Source organism: Meriones unguiculatus, chromosome 2, assembly GCF_030254825.1.
Source record: "Meriones unguiculatus strain TT.TT164.6M chromosome 2, Bangor_MerUng_6.1, whole genome shotgun sequence".
In the NCBI taxonomy this organism is placed as follows: domain Eukaryota; kingdom Metazoa; phylum Chordata; class Mammalia; order Rodentia; family Muridae; genus Meriones; species Meriones unguiculatus.
Window position 1 is genome coordinate 120,452,154 of NC_083350.1, and position 22,896 is coordinate 120,475,049.

At 40.1% G+C, this 22,896-nt stretch overlaps 1 protein-coding gene across 2 annotated transcripts in view; it reads left to right on the plus strand.

Moving 5' to 3' along the window:
* Caps2 (calcyphosine 2) overlaps positions 1-22,896 on the plus strand; it is a 52,557-nt gene that overhangs the window by 11,827 nt on the left and 17,834 nt on the right. For both annotated transcript variants that reach the window (XM_021627210.2, XM_060376926.1), the window contains 6 exons: positions 6,594-6,707; positions 9,878-9,945; positions 15,338-15,457; positions 19,718-19,792; positions 20,474-20,569; positions 20,654-20,747. In XM_021627210.2, the coding sequence (XP_021482885.2) occupies positions 6,594-6,707; positions 9,878-9,945; positions 15,338-15,457; positions 19,718-19,792; positions 20,474-20,569; positions 20,654-20,747 (567 nt within the window). The remainder of the gene's footprint in view (positions 1-6,593; positions 6,708-9,877; positions 9,946-15,337; positions 15,458-19,717; positions 19,793-20,473; positions 20,570-20,653; positions 20,748-22,896) is intronic.

Below are 22,896 nucleotides of genomic sequence, written 5' to 3' on the forward strand. Positions count from 1 at the left end.
CAGTTTTTTTTTTTTCAAAAACAAAAAAAAGAAAAGATTTAGAGACATAGTTGATTAGTGCTGGCCACAAATAATAGAATATTTGTTCACAATTAAACAAGTATAATGAGTTTATATTTTTATGTCATTTTCTTTTTTAAAAACTTTTTCATTGTTATTATTATTAATTACAATTTATTCACTTTGTATCCTAGCTATAGCCCCCTCCATCATTCCTTCCCAGTCCCACCCTCTCTCCCTCTTACCTCCTTGTGTCCCACTCCTAGTCCACTGATAGGGGAGGTCCTCCTCCCTTACTCTCTGACCCTAGCCTATTAGGTCTTATCAGGACTGTCTGGATCCTCTTTCACTGTGGGCTAGGAAGGCTACTTGCCAACTCATGCCGGTGGCTTGCCCATGCTCCTCTTACAGGGAATCCACATGTAGATTGAGCTGCCCATAGGCTACATCTGAGCAGAGATCTAGGTCCTCTCCATGCATGGTCTTTGGTTGATTCATCAGTCTCTGCAGGAGCCCTGGGCCCAGATTTTTTGGCTCTCTTGGTCTCTTTGTGGAGCTCCTGTCCCCTCCAGGTCTTTCTATCTCCCCTTCTTCCATAAGATTCCCTGCACTCTGTCCAAAGCTTGGCTATGAGTCTCAACACCTGCTTTGATACCCTGCTGGGTAGAGTCTTTCAGGGCCCCTTTGTGAAGGCTCCTGTCCTGTTCCCTGTTTTCTCTTACTTCCAATGTCCATCCTGTTTGCCCTTCTGAATGAGGATTATGTCTCTTCTCTAGGGTTCTCCTTGCTGTTTAGCTTCTTTATGACTATAGATTTCAGTATGTTTATCCTATATTACATGGCTAATGTCTACTTGTAAGTGAGTATATACCATGTGTGTCTTTCTGTTTCTGGGTTATCTCACTCAGGATGAACTTTTTTAGTTCCATCCATTTGCCCACAAATTTCATGATTTCCTTGTTTTTAACTGCTGAGTAATATTCCATTGTGTAAATGTACCACAATTCCTGCATCCATTCTGTGGTTGAGAGTCATCTAGGTTGTTTCCAGATTTTGTCTTTTATGAATAAAGCTTCTATGAACATAGTTGAGCAAATGTCCTTGTTGCATGGTTGAGCATCTTTCAGATATATACTCAAGAGTGGTATAGTTGGATCATGAGGTAGCACTTCTCAGTTTGCTGAGAAAGTGCCAGATTGATTTCCAATGTGGTTGTATAAGTTTACATTCCCACCAGCAATGGAGGAAGGTTCCCCTTTCTCCACATCCTTTCTGGCATGTGTTGTCCTTTGAGTTTTTGATCTTGGCCATTCTGATGGGTGTAATGTGGAATCTCAGGGTTGTTTTGATTTGCATTTTCCAGATGACTAAGGATGTTGAACATTTCTTTAAGTGTGTCTCTGCCATTCAATATTCTTCTCTTGGGAACTCTCTGTTTAGCTCTGTACCCCATTTTTTAATTGGATTACTTGGTTTGTTGGTGTTTATTACTTGAGGTCTTTATATATTCTGGATATTAGCCCTATGTCAGATGTAGGTTTGGTGAAGATTTTTTCCCAGTCTCTAGGCTGTTCTTTTTTTTTCCCCTGTGGACAGTGTCCTTTTAGCCAGATGGCCTGAAAATGGACCTTTGAGGATCCCCATGGATTCGCCTCTCACCTGAGAACCACAGATGTCAGGGATTTGGGGTCTACAATATGGCCTGTCACAGTGCAGGATATCATACAAATACCCTGTGTGGTCAGTGCTACCATCTTGTCACTGTTTTACAGTAAGTAGAAGGAAAACTCAAGGAAGGCAATTTAGCCGTCAGAATCATTTACTGTTAAAACTGATGGTGTGTCAACACGTATCTGTCATTTCTGTGGAGAAAAAAAGTTCTGACAAAGGCAACATAAGGGAAGGAGGATTTATTTTGCCTGAGTTGGAGTGTGCTGTCTAGCTTGGCAGCAGAAAAGTCAGGAAGTGGTTGCACTGCAGAAGCAGAGAGAGGGGAATGCCACCCGTTTTTCCTTTTATTTAGCTCTGAAACATGGGATGGTGCCATCTGCATTCAGGGTGGGTCATCTTGCTTTGTCAATCCTTTTGGAGAACACACCTAGATATATCCAGAGATCTGTTTCCATGGTGATTCTAAACTCCACCAAGTTGACAATGAAATTAAGTGTTGTAACCTGCTTAACTTCCCTAGCCCCTCTGTTGAGACCTACTTTATTTCTTAGCATAACTATGGCTCCTCTGTTAACACCTGCTGTAGCCATTAGCATGCTAGAAGCCATTTTGCCTTCAAGTGCTCATTTTGATTATGTCTCTATGGTTCATTTCTAAAACTTTGTATAGTTTGTTACCAGAACACTCTATGAAGTCCCCCAACTGCAGAACCAATCAAATTAAAGGTCAGTTAGAATTGCTTTGTCTAGCTAGCCAAAATGAGGGAATGTTGCTTCCTACACCTGGATACCTGGTTGCATTTTTGTTACCTGGTTGTTACTTAGTTGTAGTTTGTTTCCTACACCAGGTAAAAGTCTGTTACTTGGTTGCTACCTGGTTATGTTTTTGTTTTGTATAAAAATACCTGCCTTAGGAACAGACCAATGTCATTGTCTGGGTCCGGAGTCCAGATTATGACCCTGGCCTGTCAGTTCCTTTCAGCATTCAATAAACCTCTGTCGAGTTCAGTCTGGTATCTGAGTCAGTGAGTGGCTATTCCTGAACCCAAAACACTAACCATCACACAAACCTAAAATTTAAACTTAAATATGAATGTATATGTATGTGTACAGATAAGGAAATGTCTTTAAATAAACCATGAAATTTATTAAAATTCAATATTAGGGAGATGCTATTAATTACCTAATTGCACTTAGTTGTAATTGTATATATGTATATATATGCGCATGTGTATATATCCAAACATATATGTATCAACTTCTCTGAAAAGACAATACCTTTCACCTTACAAATGACCATCATCATTTACTTATTTTTCTGTAGATGTTTATCGAATGCCTATTAAATAGATACTTAATGCTTATGTACTAGGCTTCCTTTCTGTCACTGGGTACAATTTAATGAATGAAACAGATAAAATATCTGTACTTGTAGAACTCACATCCTAATGCAAGGAACTAGTAAGACAAAATACCGATGGGTCTGTTAACCCAGTCTATCAGTTTTGTCTGATAGATGGTGAGAGATGCTGTGAGCAGGAAACTGAAATAGGCAGGGCAATAGGTAGACAGCAGTACTTCGTGGAGGCCCATCAGGGAGACCTTTCCAATAAGATATCCCTGCATCTCTTACCTGAAAGAGATGGGAGACATGCAGTCAGGAGAAAGGCTTTAGTGCTATGGATTAGCCATGAAGTGTTTCTTAAGTACTATAGTATAAGACTGTGAGTGTGGGCAGGGAAGGAGGGAGCGATGGAAGGACTAGGAAGAGATTGTTGAGTTACAGGGAGGCAGACCACAGAGGTCCCACAGCCCATGTGTGGGCTTCTGCCTTTTTCTCTGAATTGGAGATTTGCTTTATTCTTTTGTGAGTGGGTCTTTATTACGGGCACAATTAGAATCAGGAAGACCTTTGAGACTTCCATTATAACATAAGCACCAAGTGAGGGTGAGGGCTCTCACCCAGGTGAAGGTGAAACAGATTTAGCTGAGAGGCAGTCTCATTGGATGGCTAGACTCTGACAGTGGGCCAAGTTGCTAATAGATTGTTGTAGGCCTGAGAAGATCAGAGTGACTGTACATGGTTGACTATTTAGGGCAATGTCATCTGTCGGATGATAACTCAAATTGCCTAATCCACGTAAAGGAAGATGGGAAAAATCACTTATACGTGGCTGCCAGAGGCTGGGGTTGGGGATAGAAGGATGTTAACAAAAGGCTCAGCATTGTTTATCAGAAGAATAAGTCCTGGGGAACTAATGTTAATAACTACATGGTGACTGTAGTTTCTAGTAGTGTATATTTTGATTCCTATGAGTAAATTTTAAGTATTCTCACCACACTGACAGGCATTGATTGGCATTACTGTTGTAATTATCACTCAATGAATACATATCGATTTTTCACATTTTATACCTGAAATATGTACATTTTCTGTTTATCAAGTTAATATTACTAAATTAAAAAATAACTCTAAGCATTTTGGTTGGAGCAGTTGCCATAAGCAAGAGGTAGAAAGGAGTATTTGAGAGTCAGCTTTGGGAGATTAAGCTTGATATATTAGTGGAAAGGTCACCTCTTACCTTTTGTGGACAGTTCAGAGCAAAGGGATTTTCTTTGTTTGCTTTGAGACAGTCTCAATATGTGATTTGGAACGTGCTCTGTAGATCAGGCGGGCCTTGAACTCATAGGTCTGCCTGCCTCTGCCTCCTGAGTGCTGATATTAAATGGATGAATTCCCACGCCTGGCTGCGAAATGATTTTCACTTGAACATAACGCTACGTTAGCATATCTTTTATGTTAATTTCTTTAATTTACCTCAACAACATAAGCTAGACATTTTTTCTTTTTAAATTAATTTATTTTTTAATTAGCTACAGTTTATTCACTTTGTATCCCGGCTGTAGCCCCATCTCTTGTCCCCTTCCAATCTTATCCTTCCTCCCTCATCTCCTCCCATGCTCTTCCCCAAGTCCACTGATGGGGGAGGTCCTCCTCCCCTTCCCTGACCCCAGCCTATCAGGTCTCTTCAGGACTGGCTGCATTGTCTTCCTCTGTGGCCTGGTAAGGCTCTCCCCCTTCAGGGGTAGGTGATCTAAGAGCCACTAAGTTCATGTCAGAAACAGTCCTTGTTCCCATTACTAGGGAACCCATTTGGACACTGAGCTGCCATGGGCTACATCTGTGCAGGGGTTCTAGGTTATCTCCATGCATGGTCCTTGGTTGGAGTATCAGAAAAGACCTCAGGGTCATGATTTTTTTGTTTCTGTTGCTCTCCTTGTGGAGCTCCTGTCCCCTCCAGATCTTACTATCTCCTCCTCCTTTCATAAGATTCCCAGCACTTTGTCCAATGTTTGGCTATGAGTCTCAGTATCTGCTTTGATACCCTGCTGGGCAGAGTCTTTCAGAGGCCCTCTGTGAAGGCTCTTGTCCAGTTCCCTGTTTTTTCCCTCTTCCTATGTCTATTCCGTTTGCCTTTCTGAGTGAGGTTTGAGCATCTTACCTAGGGTCCTCCTTCTTGCTTACCTTCTTTAGGTGTACAGATTTTAGTATGTTTATCCTATATTATATGTTAGTTAGCATTTTCTTGGTGCACATTTAAATAAGTCATTATTTAGGAAAAAGGAAATATTAGCAGGTAAGTAAATCAAACTGTAAAGCATTTTCTTTCATGGACTTCCAAACAGTAGTTACTTTTTAGGCATTGGGGCTGCAGTTGTCATGAAACACCTGTCCTCAAGGAACAGACCTCATGTTAGGAGATGCAGGCACTCCTAAGCAATATGTAATAATATTTCATGTAGGAATGAAAGGTCATGAAGTTAGGGCAGAATCTAACGACAGTGTGACCTTCCAAGGAAGATGGACAGTGAGGAGAAACCCCAGAGAAGAAACTCTTGAAGTCCGGCATGTCTCTGACTTGATGCTGTCTTGTTAGGGTTGTTTTGTTAGGTAAGGGATTGTATAGCTCATATATATTGTAAGTTTTGGTGTTCATCTTTTTGAAATCCCAAAAAATCCCACATTACTTCTGAATATATTTTCATATAGAATAGACCCTGCCCCATTCACCATGGCTCCAAGAACTGACCTGGCTAAAACAGTGAGGTTGAACGATGAAAGGCAAACATATGGGCACACAGAAAAGCTGGACTCTCAATGGAAAAGCCACAGTAACCCAGAAGCTTAGCCTGTTTATCATATAGAGTTGAATAGGGAGACAGTTTCATTCATCCAGATAAACAAGGAGCCAAGATTGTTGTGTACTGAGGAAGGAGGAGGCTGGCTTTACTAATCTACAGAGCAGTCTCTGTAGGAGATCAGTCTTCAGGCTGTAAACATGGTGGAAGGTGAAAGTTATGGTGGACATTTTGTGCACATATTATCAACATTTACACATGGATCAGGAGGGAAGGGTCTGCCTTTTTCTGAGCCTAGCCTAAGAAAGGCTCTGAGACCTCCCATGGGGCTGAGGCATTGGCCCTTGATGTGGTCATGCCCATGTCAACAACACATTCACTCAGGACCTCACACCACACAGGGCATCCTCTCCTCCCTACAGGACATATCCACATTAATTAAAATTTGAAGGACTCTGTGTGTACAATGCTAATTATGACCATTTCTGTCCTTTACTTAATGTTTCCTGTATATCAGGTCCTTTTATAAACACTAAACATATATTGCCTTTATTATTTTTTGATATAGTATATACTGCTATTCTAAGTTTATGACTAGAATGGGGCCCAGAAAGGTCGCCTAGTTGAACCAAGACCAGCATTCCAAGACGGGCTTGTACTCTTAGCTCTCAAACATCCTTTGAGATTCTTAATGGTTATCTATTTCCTGGTTTTGTTAAAAGCAGGTATTGTGACTATGTGCCTGATGATCCATTTATTGCCTTTATTCTGTGGTGTGATCAGGTGGAAGGAGCCAGTGTGGATGACCTTATGACTTTGGATAGGAAAGCCCTGTTACAGCAAGGCTATGCAGATAGCCCTTACCATATATGGAACAGCACAAGAAAATCAGATGCGGTAAGCCATCAGCAGTTTCGTTTATTTGCTAAGTCACTAAGGTATTCACCCTCCAAGATTTTACAGTTCAAAAGAATAAAGTTATAACAGTGAATTTGGACTAGGATAAATACTCATTAATATCTAAGTTGAATCCTTAGTTTTTATCAACTATTTGCTTGTTTTAGATTTGTTTTCGGGAGAAAATTTGTTTTTTTTTTTTTTTAAATAATTTATCTAATTTTATTTCATGTGCATTTGTGTGAAGGTGTCATATTCCTTGGAATTGGTGGTTCAGATGGTCACTGTGTTAGTGTGCTTTGAATTTGACATTGCTTTTTCGTCACAAAAATAAGCCCAATATTTGGGTTACTTTTCAGATTATGCTTTAATTACATTTCTCTCTTTGCATTTCTCTCTCTCAACCCTTTGTTTGTGTGTGTGTGTGTGTGTGTGTGTGTGTGTGTGTGTGTGTGCATGTGTATTTTAATTCATGAGCTACTGACAACAGAAATTTAAACCAGTTATGCAGAACAGGAGTCAAGTAAGTTTTCTTTGGATAAAATGAAGATGCTAAACTTTGGGGCCAGAAATATGGTTCTGTCAGTAAAGTACTTGCCTTGAGATCACAGGTAGAGTTCATAACTCAGAACCCACATAACCATAGCTGAGTGCAGCTGCATGCACTTACAGTCACAGTGCTAGGAGTAGAGATGGGTTGATCTCTGGGCACAGTGGCCAGTCTGTCTAGCCTACTGGGTGAGCTCCAGGCCAATGATAGACTGTCTCAAAACAAAACAACAAACAAAAACAGGTAGCTGGAATCTGAGGAACAATACCCCAGGTTGTCATCTGAGCTGCACACACAACACACACACACACACACACACACACACACACACACACACACACTCCACACACACACTCCACACACACTTCAGACTTTAAATGTTAAACTTAAATTTACATTTTTTTCAAAATCAGTAAGGTTGGTGAATATTACTTAGTCCAGGCCTGTTATAAATAGACAATCATCACGCTTCTCTGGTGTCCTGTAGGAAAGGGAGGAAATGCTGTTTAAAGGCAGAGTCCTGTGGTCCTTCCTAACTGGTAAGAGCTCAATGCCTTAGACATCCTGTAAAGGCTGATAAAACAAAAACATGTGAACTCCCAGCTTGGAAATCTGTACTTTAGATGACCTAAATAATCATGGAGCAATATGCTTTTCCTAGTTACCTAACTTTTATAAGGCAGCAGTTTTCAAGATTCACAATGCTGTGACCCTTTAATACAGTTTCTCATGGTGATCCACAATCATAAAATTATTGTTGCTACTTCATAACTGTAGTTTTCACAGTTTGAAAAATGCTGATTTCAGGAGGAAAACAATCAAGATATAGGCATTCCATTGCTGTCCTACAGAATTCGTATGCAATGTATTTCATAGTGTGATGGGAAGACTGATTTTTTTTTGTTTCTTTTTCTGAGTATGAATCTGTTACAGGTCTTGCTGTATAAGGAATTTTCTTGCTCATTGTTGTCCAGGTATTAAGTGATTATAAGTTCTATTTTGAGCCTATTTGGATGTATGGATGTTATATTTTAAATTTCTGCCAAATGAAAACTAAATTTAATTAAAGACTACCACTTAGGTAACTGGTGCTCATTTCTTAGGTATCTTAGGAATGATGGCTTTGATATTCTCATTTGCTATATTGTGTCTGTTTCAAATAAAACTGCGTTTGCTAAGTAAACTGCATTTACTCTATTTAAAGTAGTGCCATCATATTTGTTTTTAATTATTGGAGTGATCTGTAGGGATGGTCAGAATTACATTCTAAGATCAGAACACACCTTGACTTGACTCTTTCATTTTAAACTCTTTCATCTGTCTCTCAGAAGAAATACTTTAGAGTTAATAGTTGCGTGGTAACCTCACTGGTATTGAATAATTGCAAATCTCCCAATTGGATATTTCCCAAAAAGTAGCAAAAAAATATTTTTGGGTGAGTTTGGAAAGTGAAGAGTAACGTGAAGACAGTTTACATAATTCTTTATAATTTTTTTCTTTGAGAATTCCATATACTTATACAATGAAATATGTTCATATTTGCCCCTATTTAATCCCTCCAGCTTCTCCCATCGTCTCTCACAACATATCCCTCCCTCCCAACTTTGTCCTAACTCTCCGAGTCCGATTAGTGTTATCCATATGTGGGGGTGGGGCAATCAACTGGAGCATGATAAATCTTCCTGGGCCACATCTTCTCTTTTGGATTCTGCTTTCCTCAGCAGCTATTAACTACCAGTAGCTTCACAGAAAGGGGTGAGGCCTAAGATGAGAGCACCCCTCTCTTCTTAGCCAGAACTTTGGTTGCCTTGATCTGTGCAGGTCTCATATAGGTCTCTCCTGTTGCCCTGGGTTTATGAGTAGAGTAGTCAGACCATGTCCCCAAGGAAGGATTTATGAAGACAGTTTAATAAAACCAGCAACCAAGAAAAAAATAGTATTAATTCATTATATGTGGGGCAAAGAGTGTCATTTTTTCCATGATTTAGTTGTTTTAAAGCATTTAATTAGCTAACGCTTAATTGATTAACTAACTTGGTTGTGTATGTAGGTGGGCATGCATATGCCACAGGGAGCATCCGGTAGTCAGAATCAACTCCTGGAGTCAGTTCTCTCCTTTCAACACGACGGTCCCAGAGATCCAACTCAGGTCACCAGGTCTGACAGCAGGCACCTCTTCCTGCTGAGCCATCTCATCAGCTCTCTTTAGGTTTTTGATGAAAACTGAATTATCTCTATTATATTTGTCTTTTCTACGGTGACTCGATTGGACTAAATTCTCTTTGTGCGTGCACAAGCATTGGTACTGAGGACCTCCCTACAGTGCGTAGGGAAAGGGTGTGCCAGATGTGTCTCCAATGGGCTCATGGAGAAAAGGGCTGCCACCTTCTCCTTTGTTCTGACTGGGAAACGCAGTTTCCCAGTTGTTGGAGATGTGTCATGATGTCTACTGAAATTTAAGTGCATTAATTTTTACGGAATGGTAGTTTAAGACTGAATAGTTGGAACTTGTTATATTAACGGTTGTAATCTGTACTTAGGGTGAAAATACGAAAAAAATTAAGATTTTATGATGTGTGTTAAATCTCTATGGGTAATGAAATTGATTTTTACTTCTCAGGAAACTGTGGCTGTAGAGAAGAAGAAACAGACTGTCACAGAGCAAATGATGATAGACCACCTATCCAGGTGAGCGCTAACAGCTCACCCCACACCTCCACTCCGAAACTGACCACTAAACCTCTTCTTCATGCGAAGCAGCTGTGTGCTTGTCAATCAGCGCTCAGCTGCTAGCAGTTCCCAAACTTTCTGTTCATGCACCCTTGCCATTTTAGTGAGTTTTTAATTTATTATTATTATTATTATTTTATAAAGCCCTCTGAATGAATAGAAGTACTTAAAGATAGTCCACGGAGATAGTTTACTGTGTGAAGTGCTTTCCAAATAAGCAGGAGAATCTAATTTAATACCTCAGAACCAATGTGAAGAAGCCAGGCGTGATAGCAGTGCTGTCTAGGACCCTTGGGGCTTGCTTATCAGCCAGCCTAGCTTACTTGGTAAACCAGGCCAATGACACTCTGCTCAGAAAACAAGGGGGTTGGCTCAAAAAATCAACCTCTGGAGTCCATTCATTTGTGCACACACCTGCTCACACAGCTGCATCTACATGATTCACAGGTAGGCAGGCATGCACATGTGCACGGACACACACACAGAAACACACTTAAAGAGTCTTTCTGTCTTAGGGACCATCTTTATTTAAACCTAATAACTTTTTTCCTGACAATTTAATGAACATTTCAATTACATATAAATTAGAAGACAGCATTTTAAAATTTCATTTGTAGATTTCCAGATTGCTTTATTATGGGATGTAAGCCCTTTTGAGCATCACAGACTCCTTCGGAGTTATCTTCTGTTCTGTGTTGGTGTTCACATGACATTGGCTGTTTGTCATAGCACATGTAGAAAGTTTGGCTTTCAAAGATGTGATATCACTTCAGGAGATTAAGATATCTTGTCAAAAGTTGACAAGTTGCAATGGTTTCCAAATGGCAATGAGCATCATTTCTTTCCATTAGAAATGAATATCCCACAGAGTCACTGTAGTACCCAAGGTGACTGTGTAGAGTTGAGGACTGTGAAGCTCACTGTCAATAATTTATGAACCCCCCCCGGAAAACTGCATAAAACAGTACATAAAGTGATAAATGGTGATGTGACAAGTAAATCGTCTAGTAAGAATATATTTAGTGTGGTGGCCATCTACATTTGATTAGCATTTGTGTGTGTGTGTGTGTGTGTGTGTGTGTGTGTGTGTGTGTGTGTGTGTGTGTTTGGTGCTGGAGATTGACCCTGGAGCTTTCTGTATACTGCGTAAGTACCAGCAAGTTCTTTGAAGTCACTATCTGCAATGTTATCTTTGTATTTTCATAAGAAAACTGGTGACATCATGTCACTAGATAAAGGAGCTTTTCAGTTCTCATGATCTTGGCTCATCAGCAGTGTCTGTCTCAGTTGAGAATGTTCATCTTTTGAAGCAACTTTCTCCTGTCATTAAATGTGGTAAATGAATTCCATATCTCCTACGTATTTGTTTCCTGACTTCAAACATGTTCTGTATTCTGAGGCATCTTTAATCTTCAAGATTTTGATTTCTCTTTTTTCTAATCTGAGTTTTCTCACATGACTAAATCTGCTTTAATTTTCCTCCATAGCAATTTCACTTTTGAAATTTTTTAGTCCCCATGTCCTGGTGATGCCCTTGACCAATTTCTTTTTTCAACTCCAATATCAACTTTGTTAGCAAAGACTCACTTCCAGCAAAACAAGTTTATTTCTTCTATTGGCACCCTTCTTGCTGCTGCCATTTTCTGTCTTCTGGATAAGCCTTTTCAGTCCTCACTGGGTTTTACTGAGCTTCTATTCACATCTCACTTGTTCATTCTCCACTTTCTCACGAGAGTGAAACTACTGAAAGACAATCAAATCATCTGTCAGTTCCCGATCTCAGTCTCAGGAAATTCAATAAAGCTTTGGTACCCGGTTATATGAAATGTCAAAATTTAGTAGCTAAAAGTAGATTGTGCCTATATGTCTTTAGGGTAGCTGTCCCAGCCTGGCTGGTCAGATCTTGTGTCTCACTTAGACAAATTATAAAGGAACAAAAGAAATGATGTCAGTTCCGAGTGTAGACCTTCAGAAGCTGTATGTATGTCCATTTTCCCTTTTGTGTTTTCTCCAACTCTAAAGGAACACTGCTTGGCTCACCAACTAGCCTCCAGAAAAAGACCCCTCTATAAACGTGGCTCGGCTACTTAACCAGGGCACTCTAGATCAGCAGATTTCTTTTTTTAAATTATTAATTATTTATTAAAATTTATTCACTTTGTATCCCAGGTATGGCTCCTCCCTCGTCTCCTCCCAATCCTACCCTCCCTCCCTCTTCTCCTCTTATGCCCTTCCCCTAGTCCACTGATAGGGGAGGTCCTCCTCCCCTTCCATCTGACCCTAGTCTATTTGGTCTCATCAGGACTGGCTGCATTGTCTTCCTCTGTGGCCTGACAAGGCTGCACTTTCAGGGGATATATCAGCAGATTTCTAACCACCTCATATTTGCCTGACTTAGTTTAATGAAGAACAGCAGAGCCATCAAAAAGTACATCCTATCATGGCATGCAACTGGATCAGAGGTACTGATAAACCAGGGCCACTGCTGCAGGCTGTTGGGTTCCACCTTTGAGCTGTTCCTCAGTAGGACACTACTCTATCCTCCTCAGTCCTCCTTCTCTTTGGTGTTCCACATACATCAGCTTGCTATCTTTTGAGAACATGCCAGGCCCCCCTCTAGCCTCTGTTCCTTTGCATTATTTTCTCCTCTGTTTAGATGATGTTTCCTCTGAAAAAAAAAATCTATGCTGCTGTGCACTAATTTTATTTTATACTTTTATTTGGAAGTCACACTGTTGCAGCTTGCCATGGACGCTGTATTAGTCAGGGATACTATTGCCATCATAAAACAGAAAGTTTGGGAGAAAAGAAGTCTTTTTGACTTTTTCCACATCACTGTTCATCACTGAAGGAAGTCAGGACAAGAACTCAAATAGGCAGGAATCTGGAGGCAGGAGCTAATGCAGAGGCCATGGAGGGGTGCTGCTTACTGGTTTGCTCTTCATGAGTGGCTCAGCCTGCTTTCTTATAGAACTCAGGTGCCAAAGTTCTAATGGCACCACCCTTAATTAATGATTTTCTTAATCAATAATTAAGAAAATGCTTTACATGTTTGCCTGAAGCCCAACATTATGGATGCATTTTCTCAGCTGAGGCTCCTCCTCTTCAATGACTATCTTGTGTCAAGGTGCTGTGGGAGCCTTCTCACTGCACTGTTGCTTTTCCTGTGGCCTGGTGTAGTATCTGTATAGCACATACTCACTGTCTTGACTCATGAATGTTTGAAAACTAGAAAAGGGAACTTAATGGGAAGCAGCAGAGCTGAGTTTGCCGTTTAGCCATGTGACTGAAGGACTTGCTGTGTCTTCATGTTTTCTTTCTCCATCTCTTGATTTTTGTCTTTGCTAACGAACTTTAAAATTTCATATAACTCTAACATTCACTGTATATGTATTTAACAGCAGACTGTTGAACTGTTGCATGTGTGTGCATATATCAGAGAGGAGGGAAAGAGGTGGGAGGGAGAGAGGAGACAGAAAAGAGAAGAGTTGATATGACACTTTTGATATATATTTTTTTTTATTCTGGAAGTTTTAAAAACTTTCTTGATCCTTAGTTAAAACAGCGGTTTATTGGTTTCACAAATAAATAGGATCTAAAGTCTAGCATAGTAACACTTGAAGTTTTTCTGATTGTTCCTGCTATTGAAGAAACGTAATCAGTTCATTAAGTCCTTCTTCTCAATTGGTTTAGTCTTCATAGTTTTGAAGACTTGTGACACTTTTTAAAATGTTTGCTCATTTGTAATTTTTACAATTTAATTAAATAATTTAGAGAATTTCACATAGATGTGTTGTATTTACATCACTCTCCCTCTGTCTTTCTCTGTCTTTTTCCTCTGCTACATCTAGACAACTTAGATATTGGAAGTAGGACCATATTGATCTTCCCACAACTCATGGCTTCTTATTCTTGTCACACACACACACACACACACACACACACACACACACACACACACATGAATGCACACACATGAATGCACACACACACACACATGAAAAATGGCAATACATGCTAGCATGGGTGGGAGAATCTCACAAGGCCCAGGGCTTAGTGAAGAATGTTAACAAATGCTGAGAGAAAGTGGCTCAGTCTTCTCTAGTAATGAGTCCCCTGAGCATCACTAAAGGGACCCAGAAGGTTGTATTTATGGAAGAAGCAAGGAGTGAACTGATCTTTCTAACCCCGGCCATACACGGCAGGTCTTCCAGCTCTACTGCACTATCTTACTCGGAGGCATCACACACAGTTGGTTCCCTGTGATAGTCTTTCTCCTTTTCCTCTAAGTGTGAACCTCTCCTCACAATCAGATCAAATGCTTCCACACACTCCCTCTACATTTCTTTTCTTTGTGTGTGTGTGTCGTATGTGCATGTGTGCATGTGGAGGCCGAAGCTGATGCCGAATGTCTTCTGCAATGGTTCTTCCACTTGGCTTTTGAAACAGTTTTTCAAGCAACCTGGCACTCACGAATTAGCTCAGCCAGCTGGCCAGGGTTCTTCCCACCTTCATCCCCTTCAGCTCTGGGGTTAAAGGTACGTGCCACCACTCCCAGCTTTTGTACACTTCTGATGATCTAAACTCAGCTCTTAGTGCTTGTGATGCAAGCAAGCACTTACTGACAGAGGCATCTCCCCGACCCCCCCCCCCCTTTTTTTTTAAGAAATCACATCCTGTTTCTCTATGCTTCCCCATCCAAGTTCCATTATCGTGCTTACCACTTATACCAGAAGAAGGAACCTCCATCTGGTATAGAAGAAACAAGTACCAGAATGGCCTGTGCACATGTCTGTGGGGGCATTTTCTTGATTGTTTATCAATGTCAGAGTGCCTAGCTCTCTGTGATTGCTACTGTTCTGGGTTGTAGCTGAACCTGAGCCTGGGAGAAAGCTAGAAAGTAACCTTCCTCTTGGCCTCTGCCTCAAAGTCCTGCTTTGGCTCCCCTCAATGATGAGCTGTAAAGTGTAAGATAAAATAAATCTTTCCTCCCCAAGTTGCCTTTGGTCAATGCTTATACGGAAATGGAAAACACTTTAGAACAAGTCTTATTTACCAACATTTCTCCCCAGCAGAGCATCTCTTTGAAGCGTGGTAAAAGGCACGAAGCTCTTATTTCCCGTCTTAATTTCTAGGTGATCATATGACCTGTCTGGAGGAGAACACAGATAACTATATTCACTTTTTATGGGAAGTATTTTAAAACAATTAAATACAGTCATATATGACAAACATTGCTAAGACAACAGGACAAATTGCCATCTGGTGTTTGGCATTTTCCAAGTGCTCAGAAATAAATGAGCACATATTTTGTCATGCTCGACATCAGATTTTGTGTCCTCCTGCTCAGGGCTGTCATCAGCGATCCAGAACAAGGTTTAAGCACCATGAAACAAGAGAGCTCTCACATCCCTCCAGACTCAGAGAGGGCGCCACTTCGAGTTATAAGACGAACTCTGCATGAAACAAAGTAAGAAAAGCTTAATGATGTATTGTTAAAATGCATGTATGCACTATACTGAATAAATGTGTGTGTTTTAAAAACTGTGTAAAGAGAAGTAAAAGTTTTGGGGTTTCAGATCTCAGGGCTGTCTCCTTGAATTTTTTTCTTCTACCTTCTCTCCAATTTTTTACATTTTTAATGTAAAAAAATGTAGAAAGGAATGTAATGTAGAAAGGAAGTCACCATTTTTTTTTCAGGATAATATATGTGAAAATGAGGAATATAGTAATTTAGACATCTCTGCCAGAGGATGGTATCTTGCCTGGCTAAATCAGAATCACATAATATACGAAGGATTCATTTGCAGAAGAAAAGACACAGAAAGGACTTGCCCTGCCTCTTAAGTAGTCCACTTCTGGAGTCATAGGAGGGTAACCACACCTTTGACCTGTGGGCCTTGGGGTTATATTAGATCCTAACTGTAGCTATTGTCGGGGGCTTTTCTGGTCCTTTGGTATAGCCCACTGAACCTCCACAACGACTTCACTTACAATTTATATTCAGCCTCAGACTTGATAGGAAATCTATTGTACACAGGAGCTCTTTTGTGTTTTAAGACTGCTATAAATGTCTGTCTTTCCTATTTTTTGTCTCATTCTTAGTGCTTATTGCTACATTTAAATATTTCAGGTTCAATGTTCTGGATTCCCATTGTTACAGCAACACAGTGCTACAAACAGCATTGTAAAACAACACAAATATATCCATGTGGTTCTAGAGATACCAAGTCTAAAAGCAAAAAGCTGACAGGTCTTTACAAATTTCAGGACAGACTCCTTACTTTTGTCTTTCTCAGCTTCTTCCACACCACTTTGACACTCCTTTGTAGACAAAACTTTCTCTCTCTCTCCCTCTCCCTCTCTCTTTCACACACACACACACACACACACATACACACACACACACACACACGGTTGCATTGAATCTGTGTGAGTAACCCTCATAATCTCCATATATTATGACCTTCAACTTAATCACAGATTCCACATTTCTTTCATTATGTCCAATTAACATATCCACATGTTCTAAGCATTAGACTATGGTTTCTTGGGGTGGGGGGATCATTTATCTATTGTATTTCTAATATACATTCTCTGTATTTAATACATCTACTATATATTTAAATGGTCTTTTAAAGTAAGCTGAAATGAGACATGCTTTTAAATAATGTACAAATTTAAAAATTTTAAAACTTAAAAAAATATAGGAAACATGACAAACAGATCAATATTCACGTCTCAAACTCCCACGTGGAGAAACTACACATGAACAGCACCCCACAAACATGTCTCCAGACTCTTACCTGCCTCACTGCTGTGTCATGTTAGGTTCTATGTCCCAATACCATATATTATAATGACTGCTTAGGAACTTTACAAAGGAGAAATAAAAAAAAATTGTCATTATGGCTTATCTAAAATGTTTACAATTTCATTATGTAATCTGTGGGTGAGTATGTAAGCTTGAATGTCAATGCCTGTGGGGGTCGGGGAGATTGGATCTCCCTGGGACTGAAGTTACACACAGTAATGAATGACCCGGCATGGAGGCAGGGAATGAAACTGTGTCCTTTATAAGAGCAGTGCGTGCTCTTAACAGCTGATCCATCTCCCCAGCCTCTTGTCTAGTTTTTAAATCTTGCCCAATACTGTCTGTCTGAACATCTTTCTTCCTATAATCATCAATCTAATGTGATGTTTGTAAAGACTCTCAAGGAAGTCTGTCTGACATTTTTCCCTCACCATTATTTTTAGGAGTGCCATCCATGTTGTCATTCACAGTTGTTTCTCTCATGCCGTCCATTACTCCATTATATGAATATAGTACAACTTACAACTCAGAGATGCTTAACATGTCCTCTGATTTATCAGTTATACTGCTGTGAATTTCTCGTGCATACTTCTGGCAGCCTCCCCCCACTTATGTGGAGTGAATGATTAGACTTTTGGATCATGTGGTATGCTCATATTCAGCTCTACAAGATACCGGCAAACAGTAACCCCAGTGGCTGGATAAGTGGCTTAAGCTGTACATCCTTGCCAGCGCGTGATGTTGCCCATCTTTTTTGTTGTTTTTCTCCTACTGGATGTGTGCTAGTGATTTCACTTTGCACTTCCCTGAAGTCCAATGATGTGACTAGTTTTCATACGTGCATTGCTCATCCAGAAGTCCTCATGTGACCAGTTTACCAATCTATTCTTTTACGGTCAGTGTCTTTTGTATCTTCTTTTAGGAAATCTGAGCCTAGTGAATATCACCCTGGGTTTTTAATTTTACTATGTTGTATGTCAAGTTGTCATAAATGCATAGACATTTCATACCCTGTTTTTCAATCTCATCTGTCTTATTGCACTTGTCTTAGTATTGCTGCATAACAAATACTTGCAGCTTGGTTAAAGCCATTCCAGCTCAGAAAAATCCCATGGGGGTTTTGATGAGGACTTGCAGATCCGTGGCTTCCCACTCTATTGTTTTCCCTGAGGGAGGGGGAAGGAATCTAGCTTTGTAAGATGGCATCAAGATTGGCACGTGTACTTCAGCCTTCTCTCTTTTTCTGGAGGCAGCTTCCTGCAGACACATATATTGCACTCCTGTACTAAACTTTATAAGTTTCTTATCATTAAGAAGAAGCAGTCTGTGTAATTCCAGTGCCAAACACCTATCCTATTATTGTTGTGTGCCTAAACCGTGATTTCCACCAACTTTGTCAATGACAGAATTCATCTTTGTTATTCATTGCATTTAATTCTTCTCTTTGAACTGGTTCAGAACTTATATAGAGAAGAATTTGTGATACTGAGCACCTGGAACCCAGCATGACACTCTACATATTAAAGTGATTTAATAGTGACTAGTGTTTACAAAGTCCTCAATAAATGGCAATTGGTATTGCTGCTGCTATTTTCCCAGCATTTAAAGTCATTCCAGGAACATAGTGATTGTGCAATGACTTCATTACATTGAATTGAGATGACAAAGCCTTCATGGCTCCTCCCAGTGTTCTGAAACTCTCATTGGATTAGTAGGCTGCTGTTTCCTGTCTCCAGCTTTCTTTCTGTAGAGGGAAATCTTTACCTGTTATTAGTGACTGCTGCTCACATGCTTACTATTACAGCATTGCCATTTCTTTATTCCTATAGTCTTCATAAAATTAAATGAACAGTGATGATACATCATTGACTCTTAATATCTTAAGAGTATATATCTTATATCTTACAGAACATCATTAAGCATAGGGTATCAATGAGTGTGCATTTGAGTTCTGCTTCACATTTTAAAGACATTTAAGAGTCTTTAGAAGGTCAGCGGTGCTCTCTAAAGACTACAAAGATACATACATACATGTGTATACATAGTAACTATATTCTAGAGCTTGAGCTTGCTTCACTGATCCGGCACACTTTTCCACCATTGTTTCAGTAAGGAATAGCTGAAAATTAAAATTCAGATTCTCTTTTTCAGCTGCCTTTAATGGAAAGCCTGACTGATAGGATCCAATGTATTAGGATTTGCTTTCACGTGTAACTAGCTTCTTGGAAGTAGACATATGTTGGTTTTGGTCCTATGGCTCAATGATGCTGAAGCTCTGGGCTGCAGCAACTTCTGTCACCATAATTTCCTTAACGTTCATAGGCAGAAACTCTGCCTGTCTTCCCATCGCATCAGGACAGACAAGAATTTTCCTGTCAGATTTTTGGCAAAACCACTTATGATGGTAATAGTTGCAAGAATTAAGAACCAAGTGTTCTTCTGGGAGGAAGGCAAATGAACCGGGTTAGAAAGGGCTTTTAAGCATGAGTGCAGGCTCAGATCGGCAGTCCCAGCGTATGGCGTCATAAACTATATAGTAAAGGTATAGTAGAAAAGGAAGAGACAGGAACTAGAAGGAGAATGGAGGAAAGGGAGAAGAGGGGAGGAGAGATTGGGGAGGAGAGAGAAGGCAAGTCTGCCGGGGCAGCTCAGCCACATGGCCACTCTCATGCTCTGTTCAGAACCCGCCTGCGTGGCACCTTGTCCCTTCAGGTGCAGGAGCAAAGGGCTTACGTAGTATACGCTGTGGCTAAAGGTTCTACGTCATTTGCGGTCTTATATATTTACAATCTGAATTTTAATTTTCACGTTTAATCTGCACCATTTCAAAATATTGTCATAGCCCTTTGGTACACTTGTCATCTATATCAGTTGAAACAGTTCTAAAACAATAACTTACAAAATGTGTCTTGACAGGATAAGAACCAACTCCACACTAACAGAGAATGACCTTTCTCGGAAAGTAGAATTTGATGGGAGGGTCTTATCAAGGTAACTGTCGCTTTATCAAACTTTTTACAACTGTGATTATAATAACACATTCTTCTCCTTCATAGAACTGTCAAGATTAAATTCATATCAATACTGAAAAAATGTGAATTTTGGGGTCATATAATTGTAAACAAAAGCTTTTATTGTTACAGAAAATAGCACACTATAAGGCAAATATTTTAAACGAGCACTTATCTTAAAAGTCTTTTGAAAAGACTGGATGTATTTGTATATTACTAACAGAAGTTTCTAACCTATTAGAAGTTAATTTTTATGTCAGATGGTTAATTCGGTTTTAATAGTTTTAGTTAGCAGGTTACTTGATAGAGCCAATAACAAGGAAGACAGCTTTTAAATTTTCTGCCTCGGTCTTGTGAACTTTGCAAGCTCAGCATTTTAAAGGCCTTCTGCTTTATCTTCAGTCTCTGTCGATCACCATACTGTGTTGAGACAGAGCTGGATGCTGTCTGCTGTTAAGCTCGTGTCTTCTTCATCCAAATCTAACTCAGTCGGGGATTTCTACAGGCTGTAGCGTATTTCCCCTAAATATGCCTGATCCCCCACTCACTGCTACACAGTCGAGGGAGTTACAGTATTGCTACTTGAGATGTATAATCTTAGTGTATTATTTACTTAAAACAATCGTATTTTAAAACCATTGGCATCATCTTATTTTTCTAGAAATGGACGTGATGCCTGCAGGGAACTAATTGGATTTTTCTTTACCCACGACCAGTCCCTAACTGTGTATGAGTATCGAACTTTTGGGAAAAACAGGTATGCTCTGGCACACTGTCAGAACGCTAGAGAACTGCTTCCAGGAGGAACTGAATGACTTCATTGTTGCTGTTTAACTTCTAGAACGAACGTGCTTCCTTTTATTAAGAAAGACATTTACAGTCATCAGTGTGGAAGGAGAAAAGGAAAGCATTACCAGCTTGGTGACTTCTATACTGTAAGTATGTGTCTCTGTGCTGGCACTATAGTGTAAGTGTGTGTGTGTGTGTGTGTGTGTGTCCCTGCACTTACTACCCTATGATGGACTACGTTCATTTTTTCTGGTGTGGAGCAAGGGCCGTGGGTCCAGTTTATTTTTCCGATCAGAGACATTTGTGTGAATGGTGAATGGTGAATGAATCCTAATCATTTGACTCTTAAGCATAGTATTTAATTTCCATAAACATCTGCACACGGTTTTTTAACAGAGATGGTTGCCAAGAGAGCCTGTCTGTAGCTCTCTGTACAAGGCCCGTTCTGGGTAAGTAGCTACCTCAGCAACACTGGGAGCAATACTCCATTTAAGGAGGTACTTTATTTTCTCTGTAGAGTGGCACTGTCCTCTGGAGCTGTGACTGTGATAGCTTGTCTTTTGCGACTTTCCCACGAGGTGAGGGAAAGACTTTGAGGTGGAGAAGAACATGTATAAAGAACAGAGGCAAGACAGTACATGGGTTATCTGGAGAAGTGAAAGTAGGATGAAGGAAAAGGAAATTTGAGCTGAGAGACAGCTCAGTAGGCAGAGTTTAATCGTGCAAGCAGGAGGACCTGGGATCAAATTTCAGAACCCGTGTAAAAATTCAAGGCTTGGTAAGAACACACTTGTGATCCTAGTGCTGGGCTGACAGGGACAGGTCAGTTTTACCCTTATTGGCTGGACACAGCTTAGTCTGCTTGTGAGTTCTGGAGCAGAGAAAGACCAGGCCTCATTGAATAAAAGGTGCATGTAGTGTGCTACCTGAGGGCGTCCTGTGACCTCCATTCATCTGCACCTACACTCCCTCCCAAATAAATAAAAATACATGCTAAATACATAAAAATACATGCTAAAGCGCAGCATGTAATATATCAAGGAGCCACTGAAGAGAGGGTGTGGGAGACTGGTGCATCTACATGGTCAGATTTGTAATTGAGATCTCTCTTCCTTCAGTGTGTGGAATGGGCTGAAGACTAGGCACACAAGGCACAGACTGGATGGATGTTAATCTAGGACAGCACTCACAGCACCTTGATATGCAAATGGCAATGGCTACAAAGATGGTTAAAGAACAAATCCTTAGGAGACAGAACCACTAAGATGTGATGACTAAGGAACAAGCGAAGGAGGAGGAAGCACTAGACATCTTAATCTTGGGTTAGACACTCCATTCCCATGACATCCACACTTGTCTCTTGATGTCTAGAGAAAGTCAGTTTTGACTCCTTTAGTGCAATTCGAAGATGACATGCTTACTGTCTATTGAAGGGGACAGTTAATACAAGTTCTGAGCTGCTGCTGTTGCAATCCATTGTAGTTGCTAATCTATTTTACCCTCCCCCTTCATATGAACCAAACTTCCTTCTATATCCCATGATAGTGTGGAAGAAAGAAAGGAGAAAGCAGGCATGAATGAAAAAAGAGAGGTAATGAGGCAAGAAGGAAGAGAGGGAGGAAGGAAGGCATCACCCATACCTGTGATACTTTGTGTAAACAGTGTGCATTTTGAGAATTTATCTCAGCAGGTATATGTATGTATATATACAGATTTTTTTTTGAGTGCTGTCTCTCCCTTTATGTTTACCTTTCCTAGAATGTTTTATAGCCCTGGGGAAAGATTTCACTTGGCCATAAAGCTAACAATAGATAAGTTATTTCAAAGGGCCAAGAAAGTGCCCACATCACAGTTATTAATTTTCTAAAGTAACTATTCCAAGAAGGAGGGAGGGGAAATTACTTTTCTTTTGCTCTATAGAAAGAAAGAAGCCTCCATCAGAGTTTGCATTTATCCATATGTTGGTCATATATATGTGAGAAACTCTGAAATTAGATTAATTCTCTGGTTTGTATTAGGAACTTTTGGTAGGAATTCTGTCATTGAAGCACTGGTGCTCTAACTAGGTTAAAATTTGGATTTGCAGTTTCCAATGACAGAGTGAAAGGATATGATCAGTAAACCAGATTTTCTTAGTCTACACGGCATCTTTCTGTGAACCAAGAGCTCTGGTTATCCTTTGTTGTTGTTGTTTGGTTGCTGTGATAACAAAAGGGAGAAATGGTTTATTTGGCTCACAACTCCAGGTTACAGTCATCATCACAGGGAAGTCAAGGTGGCAGGAACTTGAAGCCA